At 43.6% G+C, this 26,119-nt stretch overlaps 1 protein-coding gene across 2 annotated transcripts in view; it reads left to right on the top strand.

The window, feature by feature from the left end:
- LOC137412432 (junctional adhesion molecule C) overlaps positions 1 to 26,119 on the top strand; it is a 70,617-nt gene that overhangs the window by 21,974 nt on the left and 22,524 nt on the right. Inside the window, exons 2-3 of one of the 2 annotated variants that reach the window (XM_078782557.1) lie at positions 8,620 to 8,685; positions 19,761 to 19,862. In XM_078782557.1, coding sequence (XP_078638683.1) covers positions 8,620 to 8,685; positions 19,761 to 19,862 — 168 coding nt within the window. The remainder of the gene's footprint in view (positions 1 to 8,619; positions 8,686 to 19,760; positions 19,863 to 26,119) is intronic. The other variant, XM_078782562.1, reaches the window with a different exon arrangement.

The following is a 26,119-nucleotide window of genomic DNA, read 5'->3' as shown; positions in this document are numbered from 1 at the left end:
CCCTCCCCCCCCCCCCCCCCCCCGTCAGTGTTTTGTGAATATGGGTTCTTTCCTTCATAGTATTTGCTTGTTTCTATGATTTTCTTTTCTCCCCCTACCTCTCACGAACATCTTACCCTTTGTCCAGCGTTTTGAAGACAGAACAAACAAATAAACAAACAACAAAAAATTCTATATTAATTCTTTCTCCTCCCGGACACGTGCTTGTTCGCTCTCCTCCTCGTCTCGACTTGTGCCCCACCCCCTATATCTCGTTTTCTTCCACCTCTGCTCCTGCTTTCTCAAATCCACGTTCTCACTTAGACTTTTCCCAGATTGTTTTTCATGGTTTTGTTTAAATATTATTTAAATATGTTTAAACCGCAGCCGTGATGCTGACGACGCCGCCCCCCCCCCCCCCCCCATAATTTCCATGTTTTAAACGTTTCCCAGTGTACGCTGGATTAGAATAGGTACACCATATCCCTGCGTGTCGTAAGACGACTAAGAGAGTTGGCGTCAGGAAGGGCATCCGGCCATAAAAAAACATTGCCTCAAAAAGAGAATCATGACAATTACAACTACATATGGGCAGGGTACAACCCGAAGTGGAGATTGGTTTCTGAGGTTTGGGACATGGAATGTAGGGACAATGACAGGGAGATAAGGAGAAGTGGTGGAAGTATTGGTCAGAAGAAGAGTGGCCATATGTTGTGTGCAAGAGACGAGATGGAAGGGAAGTGGTGTGAGAATGGTGAAGGGTAGGTAGGGACAGAAATACAAGTTTGTGTGGCAAGGGTGCCTGGAGGGCATGAATGGTGTTGGTGTCATGTTTTCTGAGGAGTTTGTAGACAGTGTGACGAGAGTGAGTGATAGGTTGATGATGGTGAAAATGATGATTGGAAAGCTCTTGGTGAATGTCATCTCGGGATATGCTCTGCAGGTTGGTCGAAGCGATGAAGAGAAGGACAAGTTCTGGTGTGCGATAGAGAAGCTGATGGAAAACGTGAAAGATGAGGAAGTTGTTGTGGTAGGAGGAGACCTAAATGAACATGTGGGAAGGAGTATGGATGGTTTTGACGGAGTTCATGGGGGTTACGGATATGGTGTGAGAAATGGAGAAGGTGAAAGGATTTTGGAGTTTGCTGATGGAGCTGATTTGTTGATTTGTAATACTCGGTTCCAGAAAGAGGATAATAAGCTTGTTACATACACGTCAGGTGGGTCTACGACAACCGTTGACTACCTGATGGTGCATAGGCGAGATAGGGGGCACCTCCGGGACACAAAGGTGATCCCGGGGGAGGAGGCTGTTTCACAGCACCACTTGGTTGTCTGCGACATAAGGGTGAAAGGTGCGAGGAGAGCTCGGCGGGTGAAGTACCAACCGAGAATGGAGGTGTGGAGGTTGAAAGAGGTGACAGTAAGGGAGGCATTAAAATAGAGGCTGAATCGGGTAGAGGATGATGTGGTTGAGCTTGAAAGTGGTTGGATGTCAATGAAGGGTATTTTGTGCATATAAGATTGTTCACGGTTCTGTTTAAATATTATTTTAAATATGTTTAACCTTTCCCCTTCAGTGGTTTATTCAGTGGTATATTACAACACGCTGTTTTTCTTCCTATTTAAAAGGCTTTTCTCAATTTCCTCTCCAACTCATTCCACGTCAAAAAAAAGAAATTCAATATCTTATACGTCTCCCTCACTACATGGTCTAAATTCACATTCATTCCATCCCTCCTCCATCGTTCTGAATCGGATTGCTAACTTGAAAATCACAACAAACCCAATTTGTTATCAATGTTCGTCTTTCATTAATCATCCATTTTCTAAACTCCCATCTTGCCCCTCCCCTCCAAATCTCCCCCCTTGCACCTACACTCCTAAACTCCCCCCTTTCCCCTCCACTCTTAAACTCCCCCCTTGCCCCTCCACTCCTGAACTCCCCCCCTGCCCTTCCCCTCCTAAAGTCCCCCCTTGCCCCTCCCCTCCAAATCCCCCCCCTTGCCCCTCCACTCCTGAACTCCCCCCTTGCCCTTCCCCTCATAAACTCCTCCCTTGCCCCTCCCCTCCAAATCCCCCCCCCTTGCCCCTACACTCCTAAACTCCCCCCTTGCCCCTCCGCTACTAGACTCCCCCCTTGCCCCTCCCCTCCTAAACTCCCCCCTTGCCCCTCCCCTCCTAAACTCCCACCTCACTCCTCCCATTCAAATCTCCCCCCATACCATTCCTCTCAAATTCTCCCTCCTCCCCCCTCCTCAAAGTTGCCTCCTCCCCACCTCGTCTCCCTTCTATCTCATGCCTCCACCCCCCCCAACCTTCTACTGTCCCATGCCCCCCCTCAAACAACCCCTCACTCTGCCTCATCCCTTCACCACCAAACCTTTCATCCTCCTCATCCTTCCCTTTCTTGGAACTCTTCTGTAATCTCTGACACACTATCAACTGCTCTCCCTACCTCCCCCTCTCATCCTTCATCTTACCCTACTCCTCCCCTCCCCTGTCCTGTACCCGATGCTCCCCCTCTCTCTTCTTTAACGGTATGGACCTCAAACATCCGGGGCCTTCGCTCAAACCTGACTGATCTCTCCATACAGGTTGCTTCTGACAATCCAGACTTGATCTGCTTAACAGAGACTTTCCTCCTTCAAGATGTCTCTGATTCCTCAATATCTCTTCCTGGTTACTCCCTCTTCCGGTATGATAGACCTGAGCCTCGTCCTGGTGGTGGGGTGGCTATCTTTATCAAAAACTCTCTTCCTCATTCTCCTTGCACTGCCCTTTCTCCTCCTCACCCCCAGGAGTACCTCTGGCTACGGCTTCCTCTCCGCTCCCACCTTTTGTTCATATGTGTTCTGTACCGTCCCCCAAACAGTGATGACTCAATTTACATTTCACTCTCTGACGACATGGACCAACTTCTATCCACTCATCCCAACTCTCTCTTCCTCATATGTGGTGACTTCAACTGTCATCATGCCACCTGGTTGGGTGTGGGTTCCTCTCTCACCAGTCATGGCACCTCAGCAAAGGACTTCTGTGACTCACTGGGATTGACACAATCTGTCAATTTCCTGACCCGGATCTCAGCCAATGGAATTTCTTCTCTTCTAGATTTGGTTATGACAAACTTCCCTGCTAATGTCTGCTGCTCTTCTTCTGCTCCAATCGGTTCTTCTGATCATGTGCTTGTCAAAGTGGACATCTCTCTGGCCATTCTCAGAGAGCCTCCTCAGCGTCAGAGTCTGGCATTTCACTCAGGCCGACTGGGACGGGCTTCAAGCAGCCATCAATCGCCTGGATTGGTCTCCCATCTCCACTGCCTCTGACATCAATTCTTCCTGGGAATTCTTCCAAAGCAAACTGATCTCTCTCATGCACAGATTTATTCCATCTCGTCTTCAGTTGTCTTACCCTTCCTCCCGTCCATGGTACACCAAATCTTGTGGTGAGGCAGTTGCCCTGAAACAACTTGCCTTTGCCTCTTGGAAGGCTAATCCAACTGAACGCAATCTCAGTTCCTTCCACCAAGCTCGGAACAAGTGTGTCTACCCTCAGGAGTGCCAGGAAGCACTATCTCTCCTCACTCAAGAACGAACTCTCAAACCTGTCTCCTTCCTCCAAATCCTGGTGGCGTCTGGTCAAATCCGTTTCTGGTGTTTGTTCCCCCTCCATCCCCTCCCTTACCTCAAATGGCCACACAGTTGACACCGCACGTGACAAAGCCGAATGCCTCAACTCTGTGTTTGCCTCAAAATCTTTAGTCCCAAACCCATCTCTCTCTGTTCCCACCTTTCCCAGTCGAACCCAACTGCTCCTGGACTCTGTGTCCTTCTCTCCTGACAAGGTGGAGGAGTTTTTGTCTAACCTCGACTCTGATTCTGCAACTGGACCAGACGGCATCAGCCCACGGGTCCTAAAATCCTGCTCTGCTGCTCTATCTCACCCTCTCTCTGTTCTTTTCACCCTATCTTTTGCTCAAGGTCATCTGCCAGCATCCTGGAAATCAGCAAACATTACCGCTTTACACAAAAAAGGTGCAAAAACAGATCCTTTTAACTACAGACCAATCAGCCTGCTCCCAATTATCAGCAAAGTCATGGAATCCATCATTGCTTCGGATATGAAGTCTTTCCTCTTCTCCAATGGCTTGATCTCTGATCATCAATTTGGATTCAGACCAGGTCACTACTCTGGACATGCTGCTTCTCCTGCCTCAACAATGGATGGAGGTCCTCAATGCCAAACAGGAAATCAGAGCTGTCTCCCTCGACATATCACGTGCCTTCGATACGGTCTGGCACCCAGCTCTGCTCACCAAACTCTACTCCTATGGTATCCATGGAAATCTCCATGCATGGCTTGCGGACTTCCTCTCTGGTCGTAGTCAACGTGTGGCCCTAAATGGATTTCTCTCATCTCCTCTTCCTGTTCAGGCTGGAGTTCCCCAAGGCAGTGTGCTGGGCCTTGTGCTTTTTCTGGTCTTTATCAATGATCTCTCCGACTCTCTGGAAAATCCTCTCTATCTCTTTGCTGATGACTCTACTCTCTGCCGCTCCATTCCTCTTCCCTCAGATCGGCAGTCTGCAGCCTCATCACTCTCTGAAGACCTGGACAAAATCACAGACTGGTCAAACAAGTGGAACATGTCTTTCAATCCTGACAAATCTCACACTCTTACTATGTCTCTCCGAAAAGATCGACTGGACAACCCTCCCATCTACTTTCTCAACAATCCTCTCCAAGAAGTTCTGTCGCTCAAGCTTTTGGGTCTCACTATCTGCCATGATCTTTCTTGGGAAAACCACAATTCCAAGCTGGCCTGCAAAGCCAGTCGCCGACTGGGCATCCTCCGTCGTGCGAAGTCCTTCCTAGGCACACCTGAGCTCCTCACCACATACAAGGCTTTCATCCGCAGCTCAATGGAATACTGTTCTCACCTATGGGCTGGTGCTCCTGCCTCACACCTAGCTCGGCTTCACGCTGTTGAAACCAAAGCTTTCAGAATCATTGGAATCTCCCGCGATGAAGCTATCTCTGAGGGCCTTTCACTCACTCACCGCAGGCAGGTAGGTGGTCTTTCTGTCTTCTACCGACTGCTCTCCGGCCTTGCTCCCCCAGCTCTCTCTGTGCTCTGTCCCCCAAATGTTCCTACAGGTCACACAAGATCTGCCAGCAAGCCTCTGATGGTTAAACTGCCAAAATCTCGGCTCTCTGCTCACCTTCACTCCTTCATTCCTCTTTTCTCCCGCCTCTGGAACAAACTCCCACACTCCCTTCAATCCCACTCCTCCCTCCAGGTCTTTAAAACAGCTGTTCACCACCATCTCTTATCTTCCCCCATCCAAAACCTTGATCTTTTCTACCCCCACTAATTCACCCCAGATCCACCTTTTGTAATTCCAACTTCTTTCCTGGTAGTCCTGGCAGTGTCCATATGTTTTATGCCTCTCCCACCCCCTTTCCCATGCCTCCCCCCAAAGCCCTCTCCCTCCCACAGTTCTCTCGATGTCTCCATGTCTCTCGGTTCCTGCTCTCAAATGTTGTGTTTGTGTCCTTCCCCCTCTCTCCCCATCTTGTCTACCGCTCCCGATGCTTTTTGTTTTATGTGTCGGTTTGTCGGTTATGTGTCGGTTTGTCGGTTTGTCTTTCTGTGTGATAAATGTTCGCTCCTTCACGAGCCTCGATCTTGTATACAAAAAACAAAAACAAAAAGGTAGAAAAGCGGGAGGGCCGACAGGAGTTGTGGGAGATGTTGAAGGCAGCAGGAAGTTGGGGTGTGAAAAGAATGAGAGATCTGTAATCTGGTGGTGAAAGAAGGCCCCATTCCAGTGGATTGGGAACTGAGTACCCTCGTGCCTCTATACAAGGGGAAAGGTGACCCTCTGGAGGAAGAAAGGAAGGAGGAACGACGGACGCGCTTTTCATTGTGAGGCAGTTGCAGGAGAAGTCATGAAGAGGAAGAAGTTGTTTCTTGGGTTTGTTGATCTGGAGAAAGCATTCGATAGGGTTCCACGCAAAGTATTGACATGGGCATTGAGGAAGTTAGGAGTGGGGGAATGGTTGATCAGAGTAGTGATGGCAATGTACAAAAGAGCGCGCACAGCCGTAAGGACGAAGGACGGGAACAGTGGTGCTGGTGAGTTTGAGGTGAAGGTGGGAGTGCATCAGGGGTCGGTACTAAGTCAACTACTATTTGTAGCTGTGATGGAAGTGCTGGCTCAGAACGTAAAGGAGGGTTTACCGTGGGAGTTGTTGTATGCAGATGATCTGGTGTTAATTGCGGAAAGTATGGATGGACTGAAGGAAAAGATGAACAAGTGGAAGGAATGTATGGAGACGAAAGGTCTGAAGGTGAATATCGGAAAGACGAAGGTGATGGCAAGTGGTAAAGCATGTGGTGAGGTGGAAAGAACTGGGAAGTGGCCCTGTGCTGTGTGTAGGAAGGGTGTCGGAGTGAACTCCATTCAATGTACAATGTGCGCTGAGTGGGTTCATCAAAAATGTTGTGGTTTGAGAGGGTCATTAACCAGTGTGGCAGCTACATTCAAGTGTAAGGTGTGCACAGAGGGAGCTGCAGATGGAGGAAATGTTAAGTTGGATCTTGGAGACGGCGTGAAGCTGGAAGGTGTGAAAACATTTTGCTACTTCGGAGACATGCTGAATGGAGAAGGTGGATCAGACTCCAACGGTTGCTAGTGAGATGTGCATGGAAGAAGTTTCGGGAACTGAGTGGCGTGCTGATGATAAGGGGAGTGTCGTTGAAGCTGAAGGGAAAGGTGTATGCTGCATGTGTGAGAAATGTTATGATTTATGGGAGCGAGACATGGGTAATGAACGTAGAGCAGCAACGAAGGTTGGAAAGGGTGGAAATGCGAATGGTTCGACGGATGTGCGGAGTATCGTTGAGAGAGAGGAAGACAAATGATGAATTGCGAAAGATGATGGGAATAGAGCCTGTGATTGATGCTGTGAAGAGGAACAGGTTGAGATGGTTTGGTCATGTGTTGAGGAAGGATGAAAGTGACTGGTTGAGAAGAGTGATGGAAATAAATGTAGAAGGAAGTAGAGGACGGGGAAGACCGAGAAAGACTTGGCTAAATATGGTGGAAGAAGAAATGCAGGCAAGGGGGTTAACAAGGAGAGATGCAGAAAATAGGGCAAAATGGAGAAGATTGTCATGGGGACCGCAAGGCTAACCCCCGCTCTAGTAGGGAAAATGGCCCTTAAAATGCTTGTTGTTGTATTCCAATGTCTGGCCCTGGCATTGCTGTTTGCACAAGCTGGTATGGGACTTTTGCCCGTACCAGCTTTCAATATTTTCTCGTTGGCAGTATGGACAGATGGTGTATCAAGCCCTGCTTTAACCACGTTTGTAGGTTTCAGGAAGACATTGGTGATGGTGGTTCATATGCAGCCTGTGGCTGCTTGGCTGCATCATTATCTGGGGGTATGGCTATGCCACTGATTCAATGTCCCCATTACCAATCATTTGCTCCTTATTTCGACCTTGGAAGGATGACAGGCTGAGTCAACCCACCTAGTGTTAATTCGTCGACCGGGATTCAAACTCAGGAGTCAGAATCCTAGGATCCCAAGCCGGCACCCTAACCGCTAAGCAAACACCAGGAGGGAGAGGTGTACAATAATTGATTGATTAATTGCATAATTAAAATCAATAAAAGATTATCATGAAATATTTTCTTGATCTATTGGCAGGGACTCAGTCAGGGCCCAAAGGTCACCTTACCCATTAATTTAAGCCAACACCAGGCTTAGGAAACATTGATGTTTGCTTCTTTTGAAACCTGCTTCAAATAACGAAGAATCATACACATCAGACATTTTACATTGAATTGTGGATGCTGAATTACAGTACTGGAGTTGCGAATCGTGTAGACCTGCACTACATGTGCTGGCTGAGCACGTTGCTTGCTACTCACTATGGCAAGACTGGTAACCTGTATGCATAAGGCACTTGCATTTTTTTTGTGTGATCTGGTACTCTAATGTCTCAAAAAAAAGGCAAATATATTTATGCATTGTTAAATTCACACTTCTCTGTTGTAGTGCAAAATGCATGAAAATTTCCACTTCTATATTAGTTAATTTCATGCGACGGGAAAATTTGAGTTGAGAGCCAAACCTGGCTTGACTTGGACTCAGCTCTGAATAGCAACTCGCCGAGTTTGAGGTTCAGGTACAACAATGAGCCTGGATTTTGGGAAGTTCACATAAAGGGGCTTCCTGGCAGAACATGTGACATGCATGAAGTGGAGTAAATGGGGAGGGATAGAGCAGAGGGAGCAAAACTGGGGCGACGGTAGAAAACCAGTCTGTCAAGAGAGCAGCAAGCCCTGCACTTGTGCTTCTTTGTGGGAGAGACCAATGATGGTGAGAACTTTGGATTGTATCATATACGTCAAAGACAGGTGTGACGTGGGGGATCCCACCCATAAGGTCGAGCAGTACTCCAATGAGCTAAAAGTAAAACCAAAATAAAACTATGTCTAAATTTAATAATAACAATGTATTGTAGGGATGGAAAAATGAGTGTGATAAAAGTGGATTTGCAAGGCGAGTTGCAGGAATTTTGTGCCTTGTCGTGACTTGATCATATGCTCACCTTGTCTCCCACAGTGGTGGCTATTGAAGGCCTTTCGATCAATACAAATGATAAAAATCCCATTGTCGATGAGGGGCAACGTAAGTTTTTACTTTGTTGATGGTTTGTATGGGGAAATGAGTATTTGCTTGTGTTAAAACAGACAAGGATAGTAGGACTGGAATTTGTGACATTGAAACAAGTTTGTGTTAAGAAAAATGAACAAATTATACAGTGCCTTCAGAAAGTAGTCACACCCCTTGACGTTTTCACAATTTGTTGTTGCAGCCTGAATTTCACATTGGTTAAACTTAAAAAAAAAAAAAAAAAAAATTCTCAACAATCTACACAAATACCCCATAATGACAAAGTGAAAACATGTTTTTAGAAATTTTTACACAATAATTGAAAATGAAATACAGAAATATCTACTTTACATTTGTATGTATTCAGCCCCCTGAGTCAATACTTGGTAGAAGTGCCTTTGGCAGCAATTACAGCTTCGAGTATTTTTGGGTATGTCTATCAGCTTTGCACATTTGGATTTGGGGAGTTTCTCCCATTCTTCCATGCAGATTTCCTCAAGCTCTATCAAGTTGGATGGGGAGCATCGGTGGACAGCAATGTTCAAGTCTTTCCACTTTTCCACAGATTCTCAATGGGATTCTTGTCTGGGCTACTCAAGGACTTTCATGTTCTTGTTGAGAAACCATTCCAATGTTGCTTTGGTTGTATGCTTGGGGTCATTATCCTGAACTAGGGCATGCCCGTACTATATATATATCTAAAATTATATCCCCCCCCCCCTCTATTTACATGAAATGGTTTGGTCCATGAAATGTTTTGGTCCATTCGCAACGCCAAAGCGAACGGCGAACGCTTTACATGAAATGGTTTGGTCCATGAAATGTTTTGGTCCATTCGCAACGCCAAAGCGAACGGCGAACGGCTTGCGAGTACAGTGACAATCCCCCCCCCCCCTCTATTTACATGAAATGGTTTTAATTAGTTTTAAAACATAGTTTAACGCCAACATAGCGGCAACATAGTTTGCCAACGTGAAATAAATGAATACGCTCTCAAATGTGCCGTCCGAGGCAGAGTGTGTTCGCCACGTTTGGCACACGCGATAGCTCGCTGCTCTCTGATTGGTTGAATCGTTTTTTGGACATAGCTCGGTAACTACTTCTGCGATTAATTTAAAACCTTGAAAAGGCACATCCTCGGGTCCCCAGCAATATACCTGGCAAGTTTCAAGTATATCGGACCCGTGGTTGTCGAGAAACAGCGGTCACAGACAAACAAACACACACACAGACACACACACACACACACACACAGACACACACACACACACACACACACAGAGATTGCTGGAATTATAGATAGATGAATGTAAATCTTCACTATAGTCTAAAGATTTGCCTGTATTTGGCTCCCTTCATTGTTCTATCCTTACAAGTCTCCTCATCACTGCTGCTGAAAAGTATCCCCATAGCATGATGCTGCCATCACCATGCTTCATGGTAGGGATGGTGTGAGATGGGTGATGAGCTCTGCTCGGTTTCCACCAGATGTGGTCGTTGGGTTCTTGGTCACCTCCCTGACCAAGGTCCTTGCCCAGTTGCTGAGTTTGGTCAGATCACCAGATCTCGGAAGAGTCTGGTTAGTTCCATATTATTTCCACTTCCTAATTGCCACTTCCTGGAGCTCACGGTGCTCTTGGGAACTCTCAACACTAGAAATTGTTTTATACCTTCTCGCAGTTTTATATATCCTATCCTGCAGTTCTACGGACATTTCCTTGGACTTCATGGTGGAGTTTCAGCTCTGACATACACTGTCAACTGTGGGACCTTGTATAGAAAGGTTTTTTCCTCCCCCCTACTAAATCATGTCCAATCGATTGAATTGGCCATGGGTGGACTCCAATTAAGTTGTAGACATTTCAAGAATGATAAAAGGAAATCTGCACCTGAGCTCAATTTGAAGTGTCATAACCAAAGGGGTTGAATACTTGTTGACTCAAGACATTTGAGATTTTCATTTTTAATTGATTTGTAAAAAAAATTCGAAAAATAAATAAACAAAAAAACCCCCACTAACATTATGGGGATCGGTGACCAAAAACGACTCATTTTAATCCATTTTAAATTCGGTCTGTAACAAAACAAAATGTCAAAGGGCAGGGGGGGGGGGGGTTAAATACTTTCTGGAGGCACTGTACATACATACAACAACATGCATTTCAAGGCCATTTTCCCTGCTAGAGCGGGGGTTAGCCTTGCGGTCCCTATGACGATCTTCTCAATCTTGCCCTATTTTCTGCATCTCCTTGTTAACCCCCTTGCCCGAATTTCTTCTTCCACCATCTTTAGCCAAGTCTTTCTCGGTCTTCCCCATCCTCTACTTCCTTCTACATTCATTTCCATCACTCTTCTCAACCAGTCACTTTCATCCTTCCTCAACACATGACCAAACCATCTCAACCTGTTCCTCTTCACAGCATCAATCACAGATAGCATGCATACATACATATATATACTGTATATACATGCATGCATGCATGCATACATAGATAGTTGACAAACAAAAATGGAAACATCAATGTAAAGTCACTTAATAGGGCATTGGGCCACCACGTGCTGCCAATATGGAATTCTGAGGGAGGGTTGCACCACCATTCTTCCACGAGAAAGCCAATCAACTCACACCTGTTTGATGGAGGTGGAAAATGCTGTCTCGGGTGTCGTTTTAGAATATCCTATAAATGCTCGATTTGGTTCATCCATATTATAAAAGGAGCCGTGTCTGTCTGTTTGTCTGTTTGTCGTGTTATAACTTGAGAATGGATTAACGGATTGCAATAAATCCAATTACGTGGATTCGGGTAACTCCCGGGAGTTTGTGATACAATTTTTTTTATGGGTACATGGACACATGTTAACTGCAAATGCCAACACGTGATGTTGGTTATCCCTGTAGGATCTTCCAGGATTTTTTTCTTCTTCTTCCCCCTATAGATTAGCCATCGTAGCAAAGATTGGTATTTCCATCAGTGAAGCGACGGGTCTTATATTCTAGTATTTGGTGAATGAGAAGGCCATGACGTATGGATAACATCAGTGCCATGCTCATCAAACCATTGGGCAACCACACATGTTCTGTTGATGGGGGCATTGGGGGTCTCCTCTTGCAGCCATGCTAACCATAATTATAGGCAACCAGGCCTGTGCAGCATTTTTATACATGCCCCATAGCATGCTGGGATGTTATTTGCTTCATTAACATATGGGTCACACTTGTGTGGAAGCCATTGTTTGGTGCCCCTCATTTACCCAGGTGTTTCCATTTTTTGTCCACTACCTGTTGTACGTACATTCACACAGAGAAAAAAAAAAAAAACCTATGTCACCCACAGGGTGAACCGTATCTTGCCAAAATGTGAACATGAGTGACTTGCTTCAGGTCACACTGAGGTGAACAGAACTGCTATCCACTAGAAGCGACTCTTTGAGGAATGTCTGCCCACGAGATATTGAAAGATTTTGATGAGAACTGAGGAAATAATTTTTTCATGAAAATTCCGTTTTTTCGTCATGACGTCATCAAATGACGTCATAGCGTCAAACTGTTTACAGATCTGGGAAGCACTCATCAAGGGCATTCATATGAGGTATTACTCGATATGGTACCTACGATTTCAAAATTTGACCTTGGGGTCAATAATTTTCGACCTCCAGCGCTAACCATGAAGGTCAAGGCCGATCGCCACCAAAAACTAATCAGCTGAGCGCCGGACCATATACTAGATTCCCATGAAGTTTGGAGACGATCCGATCAAAGTTACTCAAAAAATAACGATTTCAACATTTGACCTTGGGGTCAATAATTTTCGACCTCCAGCGCTAACCATGAAGGTCAAGGCCGATCGCCACCAAAAACTAATCAGCTGAGCGCCGGACCATATACTAGATTCCCATGAAGTTTGGAGACGATCCGATCAAAGTTACTCAAAAAATAAGGGTTTCGTCGACCTCCATGATTGACCACAAAGTGACCTTGACCTTTGACCTTGACCTTCAAAATTTTGTGTGCTGAAGGTTATCTCTATAGGACTCTGATATGCGAAGTTACAGGAGTTTCCAATAATAACTGTGGTCTACAGAGTGATCTGAAGGTCAAGGTCAAAGGTCAAGGTCGACCTCCAGCGCTAACCATGAAGGTCAAGGCCGATCGCCACAAAAAACTAATCAGCTGAGCGCCGGACCATATACTAGATTCCCATGAAGTTTGGAGACGATCCGATCAAAGTTACTCAAAAAATAACGATTTCAACATTTGACCTTGGGGTCAATAATTTTCGACCTCCAGCGCTAACCATGAAGGTCAAGGCCGATCGCCACCAAAAACTAATCAGCTGAGCGCCGGACCATATACTAGATTCCCATGAAGTTTGGAGACGATCCGATCAAAGTTACTCAAAAAATAAGGGTTTCGTCGACCTCCATGATTGACCACAAAGTGACCTTGACCTTTGACCTTGACCTTCAAAATTTTGGGTGCTGAAGGGTATCTCTATAGGACTCTGATATGCGAAGTTACAGGAGTTTCCAATAATAACTGTGGTCTACAGAGTGATCTAAACGTGGAAAAAAAATGATTAACCACAAACAAAAAAACAAAAAAAAAAACAAACAAAAAAACAAACATACAAGCTGACTAATACATCTTGCAAAAACTTCGTTTTGGCAAGATAAAAACCACCACTTTGCACTGGAGGTCTAAATACCTCATGAATGACCGAACTGATGTTTGAATTTATCGTATACTGCATTCGTAACCATTTACGATCCCCGAAAGGATTGCCCAATAAATAAGCCAAAAGAAAATGGGGAAGAATGCAAAACACTAACTTGTGTACAAAAACAATACCCCAACGAAGATGTCCAACTACTCGACTCAAACCAGATACAAAGGGAACAGGTGAGGACTATTGCAGGCACAAGCTGGTTTTGGTTCGGAACGACCGTGGTCATGCAGTTGGTGTTGCATGGGGCGGGCTAGGAGAGGATGGCCTGATGGTGGGTAGATGGTGTGTGCATTTCTTGGTGTGAGACAGAGGTTTGTATTTTGAACGCCATTTTTTGCATTCAAAGCCACAGTATAATCCCTATTTACAAACAATACAGGAATAGAGGGAGAGAGGGGGGGGGGGGGGGGAATTAAAAAAAATAAAATAAAATAGAATAAAAACATTTTCAAGAAGAAAAGGAAAAATGCCAGTTTTAAGGAGATTATAAAGTTTTGAATTATTCACAGAACACAAAACATTGCCAATACACATGTTCTCTCAAAAAGTTTAACTTTGTCATTACTCAAGAAAAAAAAAATCGAATTCTAGGCTGATTTGTGTTGAGACAAACCCTTTGAAAATAGAAATAACATCAGCGCCATAACATTTCCCTGGATTTATATATTTCATATTTTGCAACAGCAACCATAAAATCGAGAACATCCATGTCTCTACATATGGGCCTAAAAGATACACCAAATATAAACATATGTAAATTAAAAGGAAAAGACAGTTGGTGAAAAAGATATTCAGGTAGAAGAAAAAGAGGTTGTTCTACCATACTGTTCATAAGCATGAAATGAGTCCTTCTGATCATAAAGGACAAGTGGTAAGATAGACGGATGTGAACCAATTGCTTAACCCTCATTTTCACTTCGTGTGTGTTACGTGTTCCTCCCCGACCTTCTGGGTTCTGTATACCCCCGAACCCCGAGAAGGGTCATGGCAGAAAGAATAGTTATTCAGTTTCAAAATCGATCTCTAATGAAACCATCCATGAAACCATCAGATGAAACGATCAAATCAATAAGGAAACCACACTCTTGGTTGTCAATGAACAAATAATATATTAAAAGCACACAAAAAGAACCATATAACAATGGTGGCAATCAACCATTCAATCAAGAATTTAAGAGGGTAACCTAGCTCAAACTCACGGTTCCCCCCCCCCCCCCCTCAGGGACTGAAACCGAGCCCTTCTCAATGTCTCTAACTCCACGGAGCTGAGGCGACGGGGTGATGGCGAGTAAGGAGGTCTAGGCAAGGCGTGGACTGTCACGTGATCCACACTAACAGCAAACGGGCAGTGGAAAGGGAACTCCAAAAGATGCGATCCAGACGTGCACCTGCACCGTTCAATCAGTGAACTGCAGGGCAATCTTCAGACGCCGCTGTATTGCACAGCCGTCCCCGGCAAACCACCGGAGGATAAGCCCAGCCGACGCGACAAACTTTTTCCGATGAAGGTTGTGCGCGGGGCAAAATGGCGGATGGCTCTCACTCGAGCCGCGGCCTCGAGACAAATATTCCTCGGAACCTCACGCCTGTACCTGGCTTTGCAGGCTTTTCCACCACTCCAGCGATAACACCGATCGCACAAGATTCCTTTCAAGGACTCAAAGTTCACTCGCCAGGTACGCTCGACCACGCTAGGTACGGAGCTCCGACGTCACCTTCTCTGACTTTGCTCGCGCCGCCTCTTCCGGGTCATGATCCCTGTATCATTTTCTGTTAACCTTTTTAACTTTAGATAGCTGTTCCTGAATACTAAACCTTTTGAAGATAATAATAGTACATAAGATCAGAACTACGTCAAGTGGGTGAAAACCACGAGTCCGTAACACTTCCCCCCCTCAAGAAAGAAAGTTTGAACACAGCGAAAACTTTCTTTGCATGCAAACTCTTTAGACAAACACAAATAAACTCACAACCCAAATCACCAATTCCCATGAGCAACAATTATCAACATCTCAAAAATAAAACAACAAAATTTCACCCAACCCACAGAGATTTCCAAAGTTAACTCACTCTGGACAAAGCATCAGCAACGACATTGTCCCTGCCCTTTACATGTTCAATTTCCAAGTTGAACTCATGCACAGCCAAACTCCATCTCATCAACCTCTGATTTTTATCTTTCATTTTTTTGAATGAAGGTTAAGGGGCTGTGATCAATATCCAAAGTCAAGCAAGTCTACCACTTTTCCCCGGGAGGCCGAGCTGAAAGCCAGGTTCCATGGTGGTGGGGTGGTGAGACCTGGAAGTATTCACTACATGGACGCCTTTAGGAACGTGGAGTTCACGGTTAATCCGTGTAGGGAAGTTCACTACATGGACGCCTTTAGGAACGTGGCGTTCATGGTTAATCCGTGTAGGAATCTTGGCTCGGCGGCTCCGCAGCATTCAGTGCTTCAACTTTTCCGGACTTTCATAATAATTACGGTGGGACCGCTTGTCACTGTGGTCACATGAATAGTGGTCTCCTTCTCGGCCACTACTCTGATAATCCTTCCTTCGGGAGCTGCCGTAACTCTGGGAGAATCAACCATTATATCGATTGCGTACACCACCAAAACGACTACTCTGTTGTCCTCTTCTGTAGCCCCCACGACACCTATGAAATGCCTTCCCTACTGTTATGGTCCGACCCTCCAACTCCTTGCTATTCAGATCCTTTTCTGCATCTCTGGCGTCCTTTGAGTTTTCAAACGTGACAAAGCCAAACCCTCTTGACTTTTGTGTCTCCCTGTCTTTTATCAGCAGCCTTTCCAAAAGCGGTCCATATTTGCTGAAGGCAGACTCCAGAACATCTTCCTTTGTTTTGAAGTTCAGTCCCCCTACAAAGAGCTTGCTAATATTGCCTCCATCCCTGACGTGCGTGTGCTGACACTTAGTTTCAGGGTATTTCCTCTTCTCTTCAGGGTGCTTCATACTAGGCTTTTCAACAAACATCGGGTTACCAGAAACTTGACCACTGGCCAAATCATTCCCGATGACAAAATATACTCCTTCTACAGGAAGAGTGGTTTGTAAACCGACGGTGACCGGTCCTGAGACCAAATCGGACTCCAAATGGATGACATGAAGTGGAGCACTAACACAGCCACCAATCCCCTGTAAACGAACACTATCACCAGTTGCCGTCTCCTCTGACAATGGCAAGATGCCTTCAAGCATTAAAGATTGATGTGCTCCTGTGTCCCTCGATACCCTAACAGGTCTCCGGTTAGTCGAGGCTCCATCCAGTGACACAAACCCCTCTGAAATAAATGGTTGGTAACCCTTTTGAGGGCGATTTCTCACAATGGCCATTGCATTTGGAGTTGTACTAGTCGAACTCCGCTCCTTATTTTCCCTTTTCAGGGCATAACATTGGGACATCACATGTCCAGGTTTCTTGCAAAAAGCGCAAGTAGGCCCGGAGGAAAAACTCGTGGTCTGCCTCGGGCCCCCCGGAGGATACGTCTGCCTTGGAACTGTTGTCTTCTGATTTCTGGAAGTCGTGGTATCAGAGTGGTCCTCATAGTCATCTCGAGGCCACCCCATGAATTTTCGTTCTCCGCCCCTGAGGTACCATAGCTCCCCTGGCTAGGTCTAGGTGAGAAGTTAGGCTTGTGGAACCCCCTCCTGTGGGTTAAGGCATAGTCATCTGCCATGGTTGCTGCCTCATACAACTTTGGTACTTTCCTTTCCTCCAGATGTACTTTAATGTCCTCGTGGACACACTGCTGGAATTCCTCCACCAGGATCAATTGTCGCAATAATTCGAAGTCTTTCCCAACCCCTTTTGAATCACACCACCTATCAAACATGGTTTCTTTCATTCTGGCAAACTCCACATGGGTCTCACTCTCCCTCTTCCTGGCATTCCGGAATTTTTGTCGGTAAGCTTCCGGGACCAATTCATCGGCTTTGAGAATGTTTTTCTTCAATACCTCATAATCTGCACATTAGTCGATCGGTAAAGCCGAATAAATATCTTGAGCTTTACCCACCAGAACACTTTGCAATAATATGGTCCAGGACTCCTCAGGCCAGTTTAGCAGTTGAGCCACCTTCTCAGTGTGAAAAAAAATAAATAAAATTGGCTACCTCCTTTTCATTGAAGGGTGGAACCAGCCTCACATGTCTGCCAACATCCCAGGTGTTCTGACTAGGTGTCGAACCAGTCGGCATGGATGGTACCTCTCCCCGTTCTTTCATTACATCCAGCTCCTTGGCTTTAATTTCCTGCTGAAGCACCATTTCGTGTGCCTTTAACTCCCTTTCAGCTTTTTTCTCCTCTGCTTCGAGTTCCCTTGCCACTCTCCTTTCCTTTGCTTTCATCCTTTCTAACCTTTCCTGGAGTTCTCTTTCCTGTGCTGCTCTTCTTTCCTCGAGTTCTCTTTCAACTCTCCTTTCCTCTGCTTGTTTCTCTTCTCTTCTCTCTTCTGCTTTCCTTTCCTCTGCTTTTAACCTTTCCTGGAGTTCTCGTTCCTGTTCTGCTCTTTCCTTTTCTGCTTTCCTTTACTCTGCTCTTTCCTTTTCTGCTTTCCTTTCCTCTGCTTTTAACCTTTCCTGGCTCAGTAATTGCATCTCCAGTTTCCGGAGCTCCATATCTTCTGGTTCCTCGGGTAACCAATCCCAGGCTACCTCTTCCCATGTTCCTAATCCCACCATAGATTGTATCACCACTGTCTGCATCTCTGCCTTCCTCATATTAGTTCGGACCTCCAAGCTAAAATGTTTGGCCAATTTCAAGAGGTCTGATTTTACTAACGCTTTGAACTGTGCTTCACTAGGGGTCACTGCAAACTTCTCTGCGTCAAACTCCATGGTGACTATTGTTAACACCTGTTAACCTTGGCACAATAAATTTTAAAAAATTATTTTTTTTTTTGGGAAAAATTTGCGAATGTTGGGGAATTCTTTCCCGGACTAAATTTAGGGAATTTTAGATCCTGGACGCAGACCCAATTTCGAGCCCACGAGTCAATTGGACGAGCCCCCAATTTCTGTTATGTGTTCCTCCCCGACCTTCTGGTTTCGGTATACCCCCGAACCCCAAGAGAGGTCACGGCAGAAAGAATAGTTATTCAGTTTCAAAATCAATCGCTAATGAAACCATCAATGAAACCATCAATGAAACCATCAATGAAACCATCAATGAAACGATAAAATCAATAAGGAAACCACACTCTTGGTTGTCAATGAACAAATAATATATTAAAAGCACACAAAAAGAACCATATAACAATGGTGGCAATCAACCATTCGATCAAGATCTTGAGGGTAACCTAGCTCAAACTCACGGTACCCCCCCAGGGACTGAAACCGAGCCCTTCTCAATGTCTCTAACTCCACGGAGCTGAGGTGACGGGGCGATGGCGAGTAAGGAGGTGTAGGCAAGGTGTGGACTGTCACATGATCCACACTAACAGCAAACGGGCAGTGGAAAGGGAACTCCCAAAGATGCGATCCAGACGTGCACCTGCACCGTTCAATCAGCGAACCGCAGGGCAATCTTCAGACGCCGCTGTATTGCACAGCCGTCCCCGGCAAACCACTGGAGGATAAGCCCAGCCGACGTGACAAAAACCTTTACCGATGAAGGTTGCACGCTGGGCGACCTTTTTAACTTTAGATAGCTGTTCCTGAATACTAAACCTTTTGAAGATAATAATAGTACATAAGATCAGAACTACGTCAAGTGGGTGAAAACCACAATAACGGAAGTTACGAATCCGTAACAGTGTGCATGGGTTTAAAAAAAAGAAGTGTTTTCCTACCTTCCTGCCTTCATGTGCGAGCATCCCCCAAATTTGGTGTATGTATTGGGCGATCGTAAATGGTAATGAATACAGTGTAAATTCAAATATCTTTTCGGTCATTCGTGGATATCTTTAGAACACCGGCGCAGAGAGTCTGCATTATCTGGACCTCTGATGTGACAATATTATGTACATTCTCCAGTGTCCTGTCTTTTTTTGCATTCTCTATTGTGTTGCTCTTCCATGGGCTTTGCTGTGGACCAAAAAAGCTTCCCTCTGCTATCAGCTTTCTCTGTCTGAAACCTTTAATGTACCAATCTTAATAAAGGAGAACATTAAATTCCATAATTGAGTTTAACCAGATTAAATATGAAGCATATTAGAAAGGTAAAATCTTTTGTTTTGCCTTCTCTGGTCCTTGTCAGAAAAATTAATATTTAAACAAGATGGTTAACCATTTTATAGTTTCTACTGCCCTGGCTGGCATACCTCTGTTTTATTTAATATTCTGCACATCTTTGTAAAACTGCTGCCTAAATTTCTCTCCGTTCTCCTCACTCCCATGCCTCAGCTGCGACACTTTCCTGTTCGTATACAGGCAATCCGACCATTTCATGGAAGAAGAAGGTTGGTGACAATTTGATGTTTGTCTTCCTGGATGGAAACCTCGTGGGTAAGATTAACCCTTGCTCACTCACATACCTCGTATATCTCAACCTCGTATTTTTATTAAAATCATGATGTGCGTTTTTGTAAATAATATAGGAACTGGACTTACTACAGCCACTATTTATATGTTGAATGCCCTCCTACTCTACTCGTACACAACCATGCATATATGTGGAGGTCTGAACTATCCCCTTCTTATCTGGTGCATTTTCATTCTTAAAACATTTTCCAACGATGCATCCCCAATTATTTAAATAGTGCTGCTTTTGAGATGTGAACTTCAGCCTTTTTATAGGTAGATAAAGCCCTAATATGTTAAGTCCGTAGTCGATGAAAACCAGGCTTGGACAGAGCCGAACAGTTAACTCCGAGGCATATTTCTAACTTGGCGGGATTATCTTTTCATGCACGCGAGAAAGGCCCGAAGCCTTATCTCGAACCTACAAACAAGTAAACGGACACGACTCAAAAGTCAAATGCAACAAATAATGAATTTAATGCAATAATTGTGAGACGATAAAAATGAATGTGAGGTAAAAAGTATTTCCTAATTTGAGAGGTCTCCACTCATTTACAAACAAGAGGAATGATTAAAGAAAATATAAGGAAAATCCCCCCTTTGATTTGGCACTCAGCTCTGTGGTCTTGACTTGTGCCCTGGTGGGATCGGTCTGAGAGGACCGTGCGGTGAAGCGCCCAAACAATGGCGCTGGTTAAGTGCACCCACACTGAGCCAGCAGCAGGCAGCCAAACGTCCCACTCCCCCACCCCTCCCCCCCGTTCGATCCCAAAGCCGCCACAAGAGAGGGCGAGTCTTCTGCCTCCTCCTCTCCACAATCGCACATGAGAGCTAGGAACAGCCAAGCCAGGAACAAAAGACTAGAGCGACTGCCCGATCCGATCGCCAGAACCAAGGAGAGTCAAAAAATGCACCCATTCGCCATGCACACCAGGACCAAGAGAGAGCGAAGGGGGTGGGGGGGGGTAGGGATGCATCCTCCTTTGTCCCTCGCTTACGTCACACCCCGACCAATCCTGACGTCCCATTACATCATCTCATGGCTCCTTAACCAGTCACGAAGCTCAGGGCGTGGTTTCTCCGTTAGGAGTCATCAAGGCAGAGTCTAGGTGCCGTTTGGAAATGTTTGGCTGGATGGGGTTTACTTGCCGACCGGCAAATGTTTGGATCTCTGTCGGCATGATGGTGTGATGGCCGTTGTTATAATTATTGTTGTAGCAATGGGGCCAATTGCATGGCTGGTCGACATTTTGTAAGAACATCAGGGGAAAAAAATCACAGGGGGCCAATTACGCACTGAGGTTTATTAATCTTACGCCAGAGAACTAGTTAACACAAAAGCCACGCCCCTTGTGGCGACATGCAAACACTTAACCTCAACGTTTACCCTGCTTACGAGGTGGGCTTCTTCTTTGTCACACGGTCCATGCTAATTTAGATAATCCTGACTTCAATAAGGTATTTCCTCTCTACCCCCACAAACGTAACTATCAGAGAGTACGCTAGTACTCTCTATGTAGTGATGGCGAGGAAAAGAATGTCGCCGGGTTGTTTGCAGTCGGTCCGCAGGCCCATCTGCTACATACAAAACTAAAGTTGGATTATCTTCTTTAACCCTTTGAGTACGGATGACGTCCAGTGCCGCAACCCGCGAAAAAGTTTTGTGTAAGGATGACGTTATTACACGTCATCGACTATACCTATAAATAGGTAGTCAGTACGTGGTTGCATTCCCGTACCAAAATGACAAATTAATCCCGTACCGGGGGTATTTTTATCAAAAAAAATCCTGTACTCAAAGGGTTAAAAACTCACTTAGGCTACACTACCGGTCAAAAGTTTTAGAACACCTCAATTTTTCCAGTTTTTATTGAAATTTAAGCAATTCAAGTCCAGTGAATAACTTGAAATGGTACAAAGAAAAGCAGTAAACTGCTCGAGGTAAAAAAAAAAAAAAAAAAAAAAAAGTTTAGGTTAGCAAAAACGGGAAAATAATGTAAATTACACAGTTATATTGTAAAAAAAAAAAAAAAAAAGAAGGCCTTCAGGGAACAAGTAATGGGTTAACAACTTACAGCTGTTCTGCAGCAATGTAAGTAAATTAAGCCTTGAAAGTTGATGCAAACAATTCCTACAGGTGTCCCAACCTCTGCTGATTACTTGATTACAAACCCCCTGTCTGTATAAAAGCAGTATTGGAACAGACTGTTAGTACTCCCTCTGAAGCATTATTTTGACAATATTGCACTGCAGGAAGTAGTATATTGCTATCATAATGGTGAGAAAAAGGCAATTAACAAAGGAAGACAGACCATTATAACCCTTAAGTGCAGGTCTCCTTTCGAGAAATTGCAAAGAAAGCCAAGGTGTCGGTGAGTACAGTTTCCTACACCATCAAAAGGCACTTGGAAACTGGAGGAAACTCTGAGGAAGAGGTCTGGCACACCCAAAGCCACAACAGAATCAGAAGACAAGTTTCTGAGAGTCAACAGCTTGCGTGATAGATGACTCACAGGACAACAGCTTTACACTCGTCGAAGTAAGCAAGTCTCAGTTTCAACTGTGAAGAGAAGACTTCGAGCTGCAGGTTTGACAGGTCAAGTGGCAGTAAGAAAGCCATTGCTAAGATGGCAAAATAGGAGAAAGGCTTGCCTGGGCAATGAAGCACCGCCAGTGGACTACTGAAGACAGGAAGAAGGTCTTATGGACCGATGAATCAAAATTTGAAATCTTTGGTTCATCACGCAGGGTTTTTGTACGCTGTCGAGTTGGTGAAAGGATGGTTCCTCAGTGTGTGACACCAACTGTCAAATGTGGAGGAGGAAGCATGATGGTCTGAGGCTCTTTTGCTGGATCCAGTTGGTGACTTGCACAGAGTGACTGGCACCCTGAACCAAAAGGGCGACCACAGCATTTTGCAGCGCAATGCATTACCCTCTGGTATACGCCTAGTTGGTCGGGGGTTCATCCTATAGCAAGATAATAACCCGAAACGCACCTCCAGGCGGTGTCAAAACTGCCTTCGAGGAAAAGGACAAGACGGTAGGCTTCAAATCATGGGATGGCCAGCACTGTCTCCAGACTTAAACCCCATCGAGCTGGTTTGGGATGAATTGGAGAGAAGGGTGAAAGCAAAGCAAACTTCAAGTGCAACACATTTGTGGGAACTTCTGCAACAGTGTTGGGAAGAAATTCCCGAACAATATTTGATTTCCATTGTAGAAAGAATGCCACGAGTGTGTTCGGCGGTTTTATCTGCAAAAGGTGGCTACTTTGCTGAGTCAAAATTTTAAATTAAATTTTGTTAAACAAAATGATTCTATGATTTCTTTATATCTCTAATTGTTTATTTGTTCTATGCTTAATTTCAGAGTACATTGAGACATTAAACTGCGTAAATTTCAATATAAACTGGAAAAATTGAGGTGTTCTAAAACTTTTGACCAGTCATATACATATGAGAGCCTGCCTGGTCTGTTCAGCTGATTGTCGAGATAGGGATCATTTTTCAGTTCTCCAGACCATGGCAAAAGCAAAATAAACCGAAAAAAAACGATCGGTCAAAACCGGGAGTTCATCTTCTTGTTCATAATAATAATAATAAATGAATAAAAAAAATGTATGCTAAATTATAACGGCAATGTAGGGATGACGAACTAGTCTTAAAAAAAAAAAGGTCCTAAACAAGTAAAGATACTTTCAAAGTACACCGCCCCCATGCCAAATAATTAAATATCTTCCATCGCGGCATTGCCGGGGCGCCTCCGGCACCCGGCAATACCGCAGTGCAGTTTGGAGAATCTGCATTGGGAGGGAGAGGTGTACAATAATTGATTGATTAATTGCATAATTAAAATCGACAAAAGATTATCATAAAATATTTTCTTAATCAATTGGCTAATAGCATGACTAAACCACTAGTGCTTCATCTGAAGATGTATCTTTCAGAACTTTAATTAGTCATTAATAAAAAATTAATTGATTAATCGATTAAATTATTAATCAATACATCAAAAATATCCTTTATAGTCATCACTTGGTCACTATCATGTCCAAATATTAGCTTCCTAGCTCAAAAAGTGCCTGAGATATTGCCCAGATGAGAAAGAAAATAGATTAATAATGAAAATAAATAAATATCATAAAAATATTAAATAGTTAATCAATTCACTAATAGAACACATAAACCACCACCATATCATCAAAATCTGAGTTGAAAAAAAACCAACAAATTTTAGTCATTAATCGAATAATTAAATAATTTATCGATTGATTAATCGATTAATCAATAAATCAAAATTAGCCTTTGCAGCCAAATCACTTGGTCATTGGCATGTCCAAATATCATCTTCCTAACTCAAAATGTGCCTGAGATAATGGCCAGAAGAGAAAGGAAATGTTTTTAACTACTTCATCGCTAATAATTAAATAACTCAATTAATTGATTGATCAAAAAACAAAAAATATCGTTTTGAAAAAGTACTTGCTCATTATTGTGCCGAAATTTCAGCTTCCAAGCTCATAGGATGGCTGAGATATTGCCCGGACAAACAAACAATGAAAACAAGAAAACAACCAGAGTGAAAACTGAGTACTCCCTTTCAGCGTGCGTCATTGCCAAGCCCCCTTCAGTGCCTGGCAATGATGATATGCAGCGCCTGGAGATGGCATAGGAAAGGAGTGGTGTACAACAAGTACAGATACATTCAAAGTACACCGCCCCCATGCCAGATAATTAAATATCCTACAGCGCGGCATTGCCGGGGCGCCACAGGCGCCCGGCAATACCGCAGTGCAGCTCATAGAGGCTGCATTGGAAGGGAGAGGTGTACACTAATTGATTGATTAATTGTGTAATTTAAATCAATAAAAGATTATCACAAAATATTTTCTTAATCAATAATTGGCTAATAGCATAACAAAACCACTAGTGCTTCATCCGAAGATGTATCTTTTATAAATTTAATTAAATAAGTCATTAATAAAAAATTAAATAATTAATTGATTAATCAATAAATAATTAATCAATTAATCAATAAATAATTAAATGATTAATCAATCAAAAATATCCTTGATAGCCACATCACTTGGTCACTGTCATGTCCAAATATTAGCTTCCCAGCTCAAAAGGTGCCCGAGATATTGGCCAAATGAGAGAGAAAATAAATAAATGATTAATAATGAAAAAAAAAAAAAAATCATTAAAAAAAAAATTACAAGTACAGATACATTCAAAGTACACTGCCCCCATGCCAAATAATGAAATATCCTACAGCGCGGCATTGCCGGGGTGCCTCCGGCACCCGGCAATATCGCAGTGCAGCTCATCGAGGCTGCATTGGGAAGGAGAGGTGTACGCTAATTGATTGATTAATTGTATAATTAAAATCAATAAAAGATTATCACAAAATATTTTCTTAATCAATTGGCTAATGGCATAACTAAACCACTAGTACTTCATCCAAAGATGAATTTTTTATAAATTTAATTAAATAAGTCATTAATAAAAAAATAAATAATGAATTGATTAATCAATAAATAAATTAATCAATTAATCAATAAATAATAAATCGATGAAATGATTAATAAATAAATCAAAAATATCCTTAGCCACATCACTTGGTCACTCATGTCCAAATATTAGCTTCCCAGCTCAAAAGGTGCCTGAGATATTGGCCAAATGAGAAAGAAAATAAATAAATGATTAATAATGAAAAATTAATAATCATTAAAAAATGAAATTATTAATCAATTCGGTCACAGAACACATAAACCACCACCATTTCATCAGAATCTGTAACTGATTTTTAAAGTTTTTTTTTAGTAATTAATTAAATAATTAAACAATTAATTGATTACTTGATTAATCAATAAATCAAAAATATCCTTGATAGCCACATCACTTGGTCACTCATGTCCAAATATTAGCTTCCGAGCTCCAAAGGTGCCTGAGATATTGGCCAAATGAGAAAGAAAATAAATAAATGATTAATAATGAAAATAAATAAATAATAATCATAAATTTTTTTAATTATTAATGAATTCGGTCAGAGAACACATAAACCACCACCATTTCATCAGAATCTAACTTTAAAAAAAAATTTTTTTTTGTCATTAATCGAATAATTAAATAATTAATCGATTAATTGATTAATTAACAAGTACACATACATTCAAAGTACACCGCCCCATGCCAAATAATTAAATATGCTGCAGCGCGGCATTGCCTGGGCGCCTCAGGC

This window comes from Myxine glutinosa, chromosome 1 (genome assembly GCF_964187855.1).
Source record: "Myxine glutinosa chromosome 1, kmMyxGlut1.1, whole genome shotgun sequence".
NCBI lineage: Eukaryota > Metazoa > Chordata > Myxini > Myxiniformes > Myxinidae > Myxine > Myxine glutinosa.
Note: the sequence above shows the minus strand (reverse complement) of the source record. Positions and strands in the feature narration are given on the sequence as shown.